We start from the raw sequence: 12124 nt of genomic DNA on the forward strand, positions 1-12124 counted from the left end.
TTAGTTCTCTGTCCTTCTCTCTAAATTCTTCCAATCCCTTCCATTAGCTCATCATCCCCAGCATCCCCTCTGAGTGGTCCAGAGTCCCTGCAGAAATTTTCCCCTGGAGCCGAATCCTAACCATGGTCTGCGTGCTTCCTAGCTGGGTTCCGGCCCAACAGGCCCCTTCTCTGGACTTTAGCTCAGGCCCTGCAGGACAGGAAAGCATATGGAGTAACTCCTTCCCCTAAGAACTGTCATGGACATCCCAAAGACTAAATTGTCCAGAAACTCTGTGTCCTTAGAGTAAATTCCTAGAAGTCTACTTCTGGCTGGGCCAGGGTAAGTATATTTTTGAGGCAGGCCAATTTAGATCTCTAAGATATTTCAATAAGTCAGAAGCTCTGTCTTTGAAATTGCTTCAGACTTCTCAAAGAAGAAGAAGCCTTTGAATCAAAAGACTTCTGATTCCCTTGTTGATTATAAATGACATGACCCCTGGGACTTTCTGAAAGTCCCCCATTCTCAGCAGTCACAAGAATGGCAGATCAATCATGCTAGGAAGTCCTCATGCTCTGTTTTCCAAGTTGCAGTAAGGGATCTTTGTTTTACTCAATTCCAGGAACTGTTGTTGAAGCCAATCCCACTCATTAAAGCTATATTCTTTTTTGAAAATAACCTTATTTTATTTGTTTATATTTTCATGCAGTGCTGAGGATCGAACCCAGTGCCTCACACGGCTAGGCAAGAGCTCTACTCTGAGCCACAACCCCAGGCTTAAAGCTATATTCTTGATTAACATTTTACCAAAAAAAAAAAAAGTTTTCTTTAAAACTGGGGGTGGTAGCCTGGAAGGATGCTCTCTCAGTGACCACAGTGAAGGTCACTGATGACTGACACTTCCCTCTGCTTTGCAGGAATGTAAGTTCAGCCGGAGAGGAGGCCCGCCGGAGGATGCGGGAGTGTGACGGGCTCACAGATGCCTTGCTTTACGTGGTCCAGTCTGCACTGGGGAGCAGCGAGATCGATAGCAAGGTTTGTAGTGTCTGCACGGACTGAGCATCTCAGAGCACACAGATGCCGCAGGGCCCCGCAATGAAGGACAACACGGAGAGCTGTCGTGGCATTTCACACATGCATCCTGAGCTCTCTCAGCTTCTCTGTGTGACTCCAACTCTATCCAGGCAAGCAGGCCTCTCCTCGTGGCCTTAGAACTAGCATTCCAACCTTAGACTAGCAATGTGTGACAATCCAGGTTAACATTAAAACTCCTCAAGATTGGAATAATCTTGTATTCTCATATTATCTTTTTAATAACTGCTAATTGTACTAAGTGCCATTTTAAAATGCCTTCAAAATCGGAGAGAATGTCAAAAAGCTAAATGAAGCTGCCAGTGCCTTAAGTTATTAATATGTACTCACTGCTGTAGTTCACAAGCCAAGATGGAAATGGGTGAACCTTTCCAGTGTTTGAGTTATTTTGTTTTCTCTTAACTAGATGAGTTTCAGTTCACACTAATACAGATTCGCAAAGTAATTTCATAATATCTTCATATAAACACAGCTTCTACCTATACTTCAAAGTAGTGCATGGCTAAGTGTGATACCTCAATGAGGGCTCGGAGGAGCTGTTCCTATTAACAACTGGGGCCTTCTGTCTCCTCATTGTAAGGGGCTGTACCCAGGATGTCAGGCAGCATTCCTGCCGTCACCCACTGGGTGCCAGTAGCATCTCCCAACCCACCCACCCCAGTACTAACAAACATGTCCCCACACATGGCCATGCCTTCTATGCAGAGCCAAATCCACCCTGGTTGCAAACCCCTATCTGATCCCATGGTCCCCAACCCCGACTCGTCATCAGAGTTGCCTTTGGGGCACTAATGAATATGTCTCCCAGACCCCTTTGTTGTCCCTAATCTGACTGCCTAGCTCTGGTTGTAAGTGCTGATACCTTTAAAAATGAATCTGATGTGCACTTGGATGAAGGGCCTGCCTTAGTAGGTGGAGCTCTGAATGGGACAATTGCAATCTGCTTTGATAATATAATTGTAAAAAATCAAAAAAAAAAAAAATAGGAGTGATTCTATTCCCTTAGTTGTATTCAGCTTTGAGAGTAAGTTCACATTAAACTTCTCAGCCTTGGACACTCATTACAAAAACCAAGAAGTTTAGAGAATTACCAATGGCTCAGCCTTGCTCCTCAAAGATTGGGGCCCTGGGTGTCTCCTGGGACTCCAGCTCTTTGAGTCACGAGTGCTGCTTGTCATCTCATCCTTGCCACCCCCAGGCCTGCATCCACTCATTGGCCATGCGCTATTAATTTCTAAGACAGAACATAATGTAACAGAGGCTTAAGTGTGCCTCTTTTGTAAACACCCTTAATGACCATTTTAGACCTTTTAGCATCATTGACAGGAAACTTAAATCCCTGGAAAAGTGACCAGTTGAGATGCCCTGAGAATTTACAGAAGCCTGTTTGCATAATAGACTCCTGATTTTTAAAAGAGCTACTGAAAGTGATTTCCTGAAGCAGCGAAGCTAAGCATCTTGATGTTTGCCGTTGTGAAAGACTGAGGCGAGGGGAGCCGAAGCCTCTTACCATGATGCATACGAAGGAACTTAAATGACATCTGGACTGCAGGTGAAGCTAAAGTGAAAGTCAGTGGCCTTGTGCCTCAGCCACGTTCCCCTGCACCATCTCTGAGCTCAGGCAGTCTCAGCAGTGTGGCTTGAGAGCCAGTGTGCTCCAAGGCACAACTATCTCTCATCTGATGCCTCAGACGTCAAACTTCTAATACTCCTGGGAGACCTTGGAGGTCGTCTATTGGCTATCCACATTTCCCCCAAAAGGAAAGTTGAAATAATCTGGAGTCTTCAAGTCTGGAGTCAGAAGACCCTGAAATCCCTGATGTGTAGGAAGAGCACTGAGGGCCATCCAGGCGGCACCAGTGGACAGTACCATCTCCAGCTCCAGCCAGCTGGAGGACCATGCCCAAGTGACCTCAGCTTTGTGACAGGGAGGATAATCATAGCTGCATGCCAAGGCTGTTGCAAGGCTCAGATGTGTTAAGTCACTCAGCAGTGCTTTGCAGGCTGCATGCTAAGATGGAGTTTTAACATGTTATTATTGTACCACAGTTTTCCACTCAGTGCTCTGCTCGGCCACTCTGAGCTTTCACAATGACAAGTTCAAGGGGGTAAAAGTGAGCACACGTTCCCTTTAAGGCCGGAGAAGTTAATGAATACAGAGCCTGGATTCTATGCAAGCTCTCAGCTCTGTTGTTATAATGGGGACAGTTTGTTGAATGAATAGCATATGGTAGAGCACTCTACAGATGACTTCCATATTAGCCCTTTCAAATAGAAAATAAGGAGTCGAGATGACCCCGGTGGCCAAAAGAAACTGCTAAAAGTGCTGTGGACTGCATTGCATGTCACAAGCAAAGCCACCAGCTGCCACATGCCTTCTGTTGGCAGTCGGGTCCTTTTTCTTTTCTTCCTCCACCCCCTCCCCATCTTTTCAGAGAAAAGCTCTTGAATTGGTAACCTACCTAAACCACACCAGACTGCCACCTTCTGGGGATCTTAATGAGAGCCATGAGTTCAATTCCTGACCCCTCTCGCCTCCCACCGCCACCTCTTTCCCTCTGTTCCTCCAACTTCTCCCCGAATCATCTCCCCACAGCAGGTAGATTGTAAAACACTTCTCAAGAGAGCAGATTTGGTCCCCAGTAGTCTTCTGTTAAACAGAGGAATGGCGCAGCCCCTGGGGAAGATGAACAGCAGGAGGAGAGAGAAGTTTATTCTCCCAAGTCTTTGATGTAAGAAAAATCAGTTTGAGCTGATTTGAAAATCGTTCTGACTTATGCCATAACATTTTCCTTTCAATGAGAGACTTTTCTGTCTTTCATGCATCGTCCTGTGCTTACCTGCTTTCATGCCGGGTTCCTTTTTTGATGCTGAGAGGAGGTTTGAAATAGAAAATCAAGTTGACTCAAAGCCTGTGGGATTAGCTGCCGTGAAACCTTGAAAATTCGACAAGAAAGGTCTAGAATGGCAAAGGCCCCAGATATGTGTCCTGAGAGCTGGTTTTCCTGGTTGACTTTCACATGCCCATGATCCAGCAAAGGGCACAGATGCATCTCACCAGATTTCAGCCTATAGAGGAAATCAGGCAAGACTGGGATCCCAGCTCCAGCCCTGAGCCTGGACTGCAGATCAGAGGCAGCATCTGCCCTGGTCCCGCACAGCCTGGCTTGTGCTTTCCAGCCTCCATTGAATAGAATCATGGTACCTATGTCCAGTGGTGACAGACACATAATAGATGTCTGAGAAATGGAAGCCAAGGTGTTGTGATTTTTTTCAAGCAAAACTTAGCTCAGATTAATTGCCTCCTGATGTTATGCCCTTTTAAAAATCGGAGTATATTTTTTTCCTCTCCTCTGGTTCCTCAAGTCCAAGACAAAGGTCAAAATGATCAGCTCTGTCTCAACCAGCAAACTTTCTGCAAAGAGTTAGAGCATAAACATGTTTGGCTCTGTGAGCCCCCTGGACTCTGTCCCAACTATTCAGTTCTGCCATTGGAACATGACAGCAACCGTACGTCATAATAAACCAGGGCATGTTGGATTCCCCTGATAGGTTACGTACAAGCTCTGTTGGCTTGGCCTGCAGGCTCTGGTTTAGCAGCCAACCCTCCTATCAACAATTGGAGGTTATTAGAACTATATTTCTTGAATCCCACATTTTGCCTCTGATGATAACAGCGAATACATCATCATCAGTCACTCTTCTGAGACCTGTGTCTGTTACCTCATTTAACCCTTGCCTTTAGCCCTGTGATGCACAGAGAGTTTAAGCATCTTGCCTAAGGCATACAGCTCAGTAAATGGCAGAGCCCACACTAAAACCCAAGCCCTGCTGACTTCCTCTGGGTTCCATGCCTCAGGCTTTTGAAGCCAGGCCTTCTCCCAGCATCACTAGAATGATTCCTGGTGCCCCCAGCATTCTCCGTGCTTCCCCACTGCATCAATTTTCCTCTTGTTTTGTTCTGTAACAAATGGCCACAAACTTGGTGGCTGGGTAAAACCCCACATATTTATTATCTTCCAGTTCTAGAGTATAGGAGTCCAAAATGGGTCTCACTGGGCTAAATGAAAAGTGCCATGGGGGCTGGCTTCTCCTGGGGTCTCCAGGAGAGAATCTGCTTCCTTCTATACCCCAGCCCAGAAGCTAGCTGCCCACATCCCTTGGCTTGTGGCCCCTTCCTCCATACTCAAAGCCACCAGTGGCCTTTCCTACCTCCCAGCATCACGACCCTCTTGCCCTGACTCTTCTGCCTCCCTCTTACAGGACCTCGTGATAAGTGGGCCACCTGGAAAATCCAGATAAACTGCCCATCTGTCAGCCAGACAGCAACCTTAATTCCACCTACAGCCTTAATCACCCTCATAGAGCCTAACACATTCACAGGTCCAGCAGTTAGATGTGGACACTTGGAGGCGTTATTCTGACCATTGCACACACATGCATTAGCTCCCCTGACCCACACAATAATCTACCGATGAGGTCCTATTGTGGTCATTGTACGGAGGGGGACAGTGAGTCCAGGATACCATGATTATATCATCCAAAGTCAAACAGCTAATAGTGGAGATCCGGAGCTCTACAGGTGTCCAGCTCCACATGTGCCCTTAACTGCTGTTGAACCCCTTTGCTAGGAAATAGGAATGTTTGTCCTCTTGAAAGAATCAGTTGAATGAGAAATATGCCTCCCAGTGGCCACAGCCCCTGATGTGCATGGGACAGCCCTGGTTTGTGTCTGTTGCTCCTCTTACACCCAGAAGTGTAGATGGTGCAGGTTGGGGTCACCCACCAGGGCTGACCACAGTCCAGGGTCTGTGATCTTCATGACTGGGACTCTGAGTCCCAGGCAGGACTAGTCTGGGAGTAGAGGAATTGGGGACAGCTCATGGTTATAAATTCCTCCTCTCTCTCCAGTGAGCTGTCAATCAACAGTAACAGGTTCTTAGAAGCCACTGCTGTTGATACATAGCTTCTCTGTGAGGAGAGAGGGTATCATGACCTTTCTAGGCTTCTCTGAATTCTTTCCACCGGGATCAGGGGAGCCCTGGGAGCAGGAGAGAAGTGCGTGCCTGGGACTTGTTGCCTGTCCAGGGTGGAGGGCAGAGTGCTAGTTAGTTCTTTGTTCATTCCCCTTCTGTTTTCCCTTCTCTCTTCTTTCTTCTCTGTTTTCCCAGACCGTTGAAAACTGTGTGTGCATCTTAAGGAACCTCTCCTACCGGCTGGCAGCAGAAACGTCTCAGGGACAGCACATGGGCACGGATGAGCTGGACGGGCTGCTCTGCGGCGAGGCCAATGGCAAGGACGCGGAGAGCTCTGGGTGCTGGGGCAAGAAAAAGAAGAAAAAGAAATCCCAGGACCAGGTGATGCTGGACACCCACAGCTGCATGCACTCATTCCCTCCCTCCTTGCAATGTGAATTCCTTTTCTGTATGTCCACATACCCGGTTTGCATTTCCACTGTGCAGTAAAATTACCGAAGTGCCCGCACAGTTTTCCTGTGGGAATTTCACGACTGAGATGTGAAAGTTAAATAACTCCCCCCATGTCTTGCAGCTGAGCCAAGATGGGAAATTTCAAAATAAGGGAAAAAAGCCAGCAAGGTGTGACAGCTCCTAGAGTGGAGGTGGACCCTGGGGCTGAGCCTTCTGTGTGTTGATTCCCACATGCACTGAGGTCCTCGTGGGGCCAGGCTGGCTGCCATCTGGGTGGCAGAGATGCCTGGAATAGACGTGCTGTATGAAGGGAAGCACAACATCCAATGAGTGCTTTATTGCACATTTGGAGAAGGTTTGGTTTTGCAGTCTTGAATTTGCTAGTGTGAGTCAGAATTCACAGCCCATCCAACAGAATGGCATCAGAAGTTTGTAGGGGACTATTCAAAGCCCTTTGCAGCTGGAGAGGGAGACCTCTTCAAATAGAATGCTTTTCACCTTGTGCAACTGTAAGTGGGTTCCCTGCAGGCAAGTAAAGGCCAGTAGGCAGCTACCCCTCCTCATTCCAGGGCATTGGAACATCCTCCACCACATCCCCAGGGCCCCTGGGAGGTGAAGCCCCTACCCCCAGTCGCCCTCACCCCAGGAAAGGGATTAGTGGGAAGGAGCTGTTCATTCTGCTGCTGGCCAAAACTCTGCCACTGAAGATTTCCCTATTTCTCCCCACACTGGGGTCTCACATCCATGTCCTTCCCTGGATGCTGAGGTCACAAGTCCAGATTGCCCTGGACACTGTGGTCATATATCCAGTTTCTGAGGGTTATACTAACTCGGAATCTGACCGGCCTAGGAAATAGGTTGGAATTCACAACCCGTTCCATTGACAGTCTTTGAATTCAAGATAAATATGCAAATGCGTTTGTCGAGATCACAGTGCAGAATTTCTAAACTATTTGAGAAATAATTTTGCCTCCAGTAAAGGTAAGGCTAAAGAAGATATTTTGAGTAAGAATCAATGAGAATGCACTCTTAAGTCTAATTCCTGAATTCTCCTTGAATGCATCAGGGTTAGCATTTGTTTGAGGTTCCAGTTCTCTAGTGGTTTGCAGCTCTGGGTACTTCGGACCACTCCTGGATTTATGCATTCATCTTACACATGCCTGTACTTTGGGAGATCCATGCTCACACTCTCTTTGACAGCACCAGTTCATTAGCCCTCTGAGAACTAAGCCCAGCCCCACTTTTTCCCCTGTCCTGAGTCAAGCTGTATCTCTCATCCTCTCCCTGAAAGGAAGGAATCTGTGGGTAAGGACTGAGCCCTGATTCTTAACCTCTTCAACCTCCCTCCGGGGGTGCAGGGGCCCCTGGCAAGTGTTTACCAAACCCTCCCAATGAGAGCACCTGGCTAGGTGCTGCCTTGCCCTATGTAGACAGAAGCCAGACCATGTAGTCCTGAACACTCCCTTCCCATCAACTCAAATGGGAGCTAGCAATGGCGGATTAGGTTCCCTTCACCATTGGCTTATGTGGTGGTTTCCTTGGGATTTGGTCCTCTCGCCCCTACTTTCTCCTGGAAGTGTGAGCCACCCAGTAAACGTCACTGGAGGAAAGCAGCTCAGCAGGAAAGTGGAACTTCCTGACTTAGCAGTGAGAGCAAACTCCAGTCTCACCCCAGATGGAAGGATTCATCTTGAAAGGTCCCCGGGAAGGCAAATTTGAGAAATTGCATTAGGTTCCAGTTCTCTAGTGGTTTGCAGTTCAGCTGAAAGTTGGAAAGTTGGCCAATGGCCTTGGCCAAAGAAACTTTCAGCTGATACTGAATTTACTGCCATTCAGGATTTTGTCTGTGACATTTGAACTGTGTGTGGCAGCCCTGTCATGCCCCTGGGACTGACACCAGGGTTTCATTTAGGAAGATTCTTACCCTACCACCCACCTTCTCCCAAGTCTGCCAACCCGTTTTCCATGGATTTAAATCTTCCAAGTGTTGGAGGGGGTTAAGAGTTAGTTGGGCCCCAAGAAATGAGCAGTCCCTGGGGAAGAACATTGGTGGCCTCACCCCCTAATGAGCCCCTCCTTCCCAGGTCTTGGCCCCACCATGAAACCTTGAGGTGAACAATTTTCCAGGCTTTAGAATGATGTACTTGGAAGAATTTCTTATGATATTGATGTGTTCTTCTCCACATTGATATGATGAAGTAATTAATAGAATTTGATTTTTGCCAAAAAACTTAAATGAAATTTTACAAGGTTCATTTGTCCCATTTTTTCTTGCAACATTCTTTAAAGAAAAAAATACTTCTTTTAAACAGTTTTGTTGAAACTGCCATAAGCTAAAATGCAGTGGAACATTGTTGTTTACGAAGAACATTGAAGTTATGATTTCAACCAAATATAGGGGTTTTTTTTAAGAATGCTTTTTTTTCATGTGCTATAAATTAATACAAAACTATTTTGAAGTGCTAGAAAATTCAATATCAAGCTTAATGAGGATGTAAACATAAAACAATTATGCCTGTTTGAATAAACATTTAGTGTGTTTTGTCAAGTTCAATATATTTTAAAACAGTCCAAACTAAAAACTGTCTTGTATTTAAAGACTTATAGAAAGGAAACAAAGCCAAAATCTTGGAGATGAGGAGGGGAGTGAAGATGGATTATAAGTGTAAATGAAGGCGAAGAACAAGAGAGTACCAACAAATCTAGCAGACCACTGACAAGTGGCCAGGGCCTCTGGACTGGACTGGATGCCCAGTCCAATATATGGAGATATGGATATAATATATGGAGATATGGATAATGTAGCTATAGATAAAATCTAGCCAAGTTTGTAAATATGTCATATGAAAATATAAATATATGCATGTATAAAATATGTTTCTAGAAAAAGAACAATAATATCAAAGAGAAGATAAGAGATTCTTACTGTATTTATTTATTTATAGATTTCCTATGATGTACATTATATTATAATCTTTTCAAGTAGCTATTTAAAATTAACACTCAAAAGGCAGTAGGTATCTAAGTCAATATGCTTATAAAAATGTAGTATTGTATTTTCCTTTTAAATTTAAGATACCTTAAAGAAAGGCAGAAGAGACTATGTATCCATGACACAGACCTCCTGGCATAGAGTAGTCAAATATTGTAATGGAAATCAAAGTTATGAAATCATAATTGGTTTAATTCTGACCCTGAGGCTTGCTCGGTTCTGGACATTTGTGATGATTCTTACACTTGGCATTGGTATTCTGAACTGTAGAAAAATAGTAGACCCTTCTGAAGGTCAGATTTAGTTATAAGAAAAATCTCAGAGATATTTTATTTTAAATCCTTGGTAATGATAATGCAAGAAAACAGACGGTACAGGTGTTTTGCTTTTGTGTCCGAATTAGAAGAAATGGTTGCTATGGAAATATTCTAGACCCAAACAGACACCTGTGTGCATCACATTCTGGTCTAAAAGACTTTCAAACATGTGTACATCTGACTCTGTTGCTGAATTTTAGGAAGTTTCTCGTTTCTCTAGCCTTTTTAAAGCAAAACCTCCCCCAGAGCATGTTGCATGTCTTAGCCAAAGAGGCCACCTCATGTGGCAGGACCCTCCCTTCCCTCCAGAATGGCTTTGTGTAGGCAGTCTCTCCCTGCCCCATTACTATTACTACTACTACTCCTCTTCCTCCTCCTCCTCTCCCCCCTTCCCCCTCCTCCTCTTGGTCTTCTTCTTCTCCTTCTCCTTTGCTATTTCCTCCTCCTCCTTCTCTACTTCTTCATTCTCCTCTCCTCCTCTTCCTCCTCTTCTCCACCTCTTCATTCTCCTCTCCTCCTCTTCCTCCTCCTTCTCTCCCCTACCCCCTCCTCCTCTTCCTCCTCCTTCTCTCCCCTACCCCCTCCTCCTCTTCCTCTTCTTCTTCTCCTTCTCCTTCGACATCTCCTCCTCCTCCTTCTTCACCTCTTCATTCTCTCTTCCTCCTCTTCTTCTTCTCCTTCTTTTCCTTCTTCCTCCTCTTCTTCTTCCTCTTCTTTTTCTTTCTGCTTCATCTTCTCCCCCTTCTCCTTCTTCTCCCCCTTCTCCTTCTTCTCCTTCTCCATCTCCTCTTCCTCCTTCTCCTCCTCTTCATTCTCTCCTCCTCCTCCTCTTCTTCTCCTCCTCCTTCTTCTTCCTCTTCTTCCTCCTCCTCTTCTTCTTCTTTTCCTTCTCCTTCATCTTCTCTCCCCTTCTCCTTCTTTCCCTCTCCCTCCCCCCTCCCCCATCTCCTTCTCCCTCTCTCTCTTCCCTTCTCTCTCTTTCTTTCCCCTCCAATCTAGGATATAGTTAAGGATGTTGTGATGGTGTCTGGGGCACTATTCCAACAGGGCTGAAAGGTAACCGGACACTGTCCTGCTGCTGCTGCCCAGAGCAGACCTGGGTCTTCAAGATCCACTCAATATAATCCTGACTCTGACCAGAGAAACCTGCTGAAAAAGAACAAGCAAAACAAGCAGATCCCTCAACCTCAAAACCGCTGTGTTCTCTTGATCACTGAAAATTTTTAAATTCAAGTGAGTTAAAAAAAACTATCTATTCTCATGGGTGAGGACATAAATTATCAGAATCCAAACATGATTCTGATCCAGTATTTTTATATGATAGATCTTCTCTCTTGATAATCATTGCTTCACAGTACATTCTAGTCAAGAGAGAATATTTTGCTCTTTTTAAAAACTCTTTCTTAAATTATGGATGTCAAGTGCTTAGGTTATGGGAAGTTTCACTTAGGATACTTAGTATGATGGTTTATAAACAGAAGCAACAGGAATGGGTTTCTGTGTTAAATGGTTAGTGTCCTCTTCATTTCCCTATGAGGGAAGACATACTGATAGACCCTCCAAGGCCCTCCCAGAACACCACTTTCGTATCCCTTCTGAAGCCCAAGCTCTCACTCTGCTGTTCCTCTGCCCGCCATTCCTCCCCCTTCTTCCACCACGTGGAGAATGATTCTTCATGACTGAACATCATCTTCCCCTTTCAAGACTGATCCAAAGAGAAAGCTCCGCCCCTCCCTAATCTACCTCTTCACTGTTCTGTGAAACTCCTCTCCTAGTCCATGTCATGCTGAGGTGGGTACAGCAGGTGGTCCCCACAGAGAGGGAATGTCAGAGGGGAAAGATTGTGTGGGGTCTTATTTCTGCCTGCGACTTCTACCCACCCAGCACCTGGCACCACATATGTGGAATGGTGCTCAGACCATAGTCCCTGTGCCCTGTGACTCTTGCTGTGAGTGTATTTCAGGACTCTTCTGTTTCATCTCTGGGGAGACTTTGCTCCAAGCAGGCAGGGTCTCAAGGCACAATTGCAAAGTCTATTACTAATTCAAATACCCACACTGGAGATATGAACTTTCAGTGATGGTTTCTCCTTATTTCAAACAAAACAGATGTTAATTATAAGTGTGAATACAGTTGGCCCTCCATAGCCATTTTTTGCATATCATACTAATAATAACAAGCCAAGGATCTACATCCATAGATTCAACCAACTGCAGAGAGAAAGTATTTGGAAAAAGAATTATATCTGTATTGAATAAGTACATATTTTTCTTGTCATTATTACCTAATCAATATGGTACAATTATTTACATAGC

At 45.3% G+C, this 12124-nt stretch overlaps 1 protein-coding gene across 2 annotated transcripts in view; it reads left to right on the plus strand.

Moving 5' to 3' along the window:
* Positions 1–12124, plus strand: part of Ctnnd2 (catenin delta 2) — a 361255-nt gene that overhangs the window by 222536 nt on the left and 126595 nt on the right. For both annotated transcript variants that reach the window (XM_076856215.2, XM_076856216.2), the window contains exons 6-7: positions 897–1014; positions 6243–6428. In XM_076856215.2, the coding sequence (XP_076712330.1) occupies positions 897–1014; positions 6243–6428 (304 nt within the window). The remainder of the gene's footprint in view (positions 1–896; positions 1015–6242; positions 6429–12124) is intronic.

This window comes from Callospermophilus lateralis, chromosome 5 (genome assembly GCF_048772815.1).
Source record: "Callospermophilus lateralis isolate mCalLat2 chromosome 5, mCalLat2.hap1, whole genome shotgun sequence".
Taxonomy (NCBI): Eukaryota; Metazoa; Chordata; class Mammalia; order Rodentia; family Sciuridae; genus Callospermophilus; species Callospermophilus lateralis.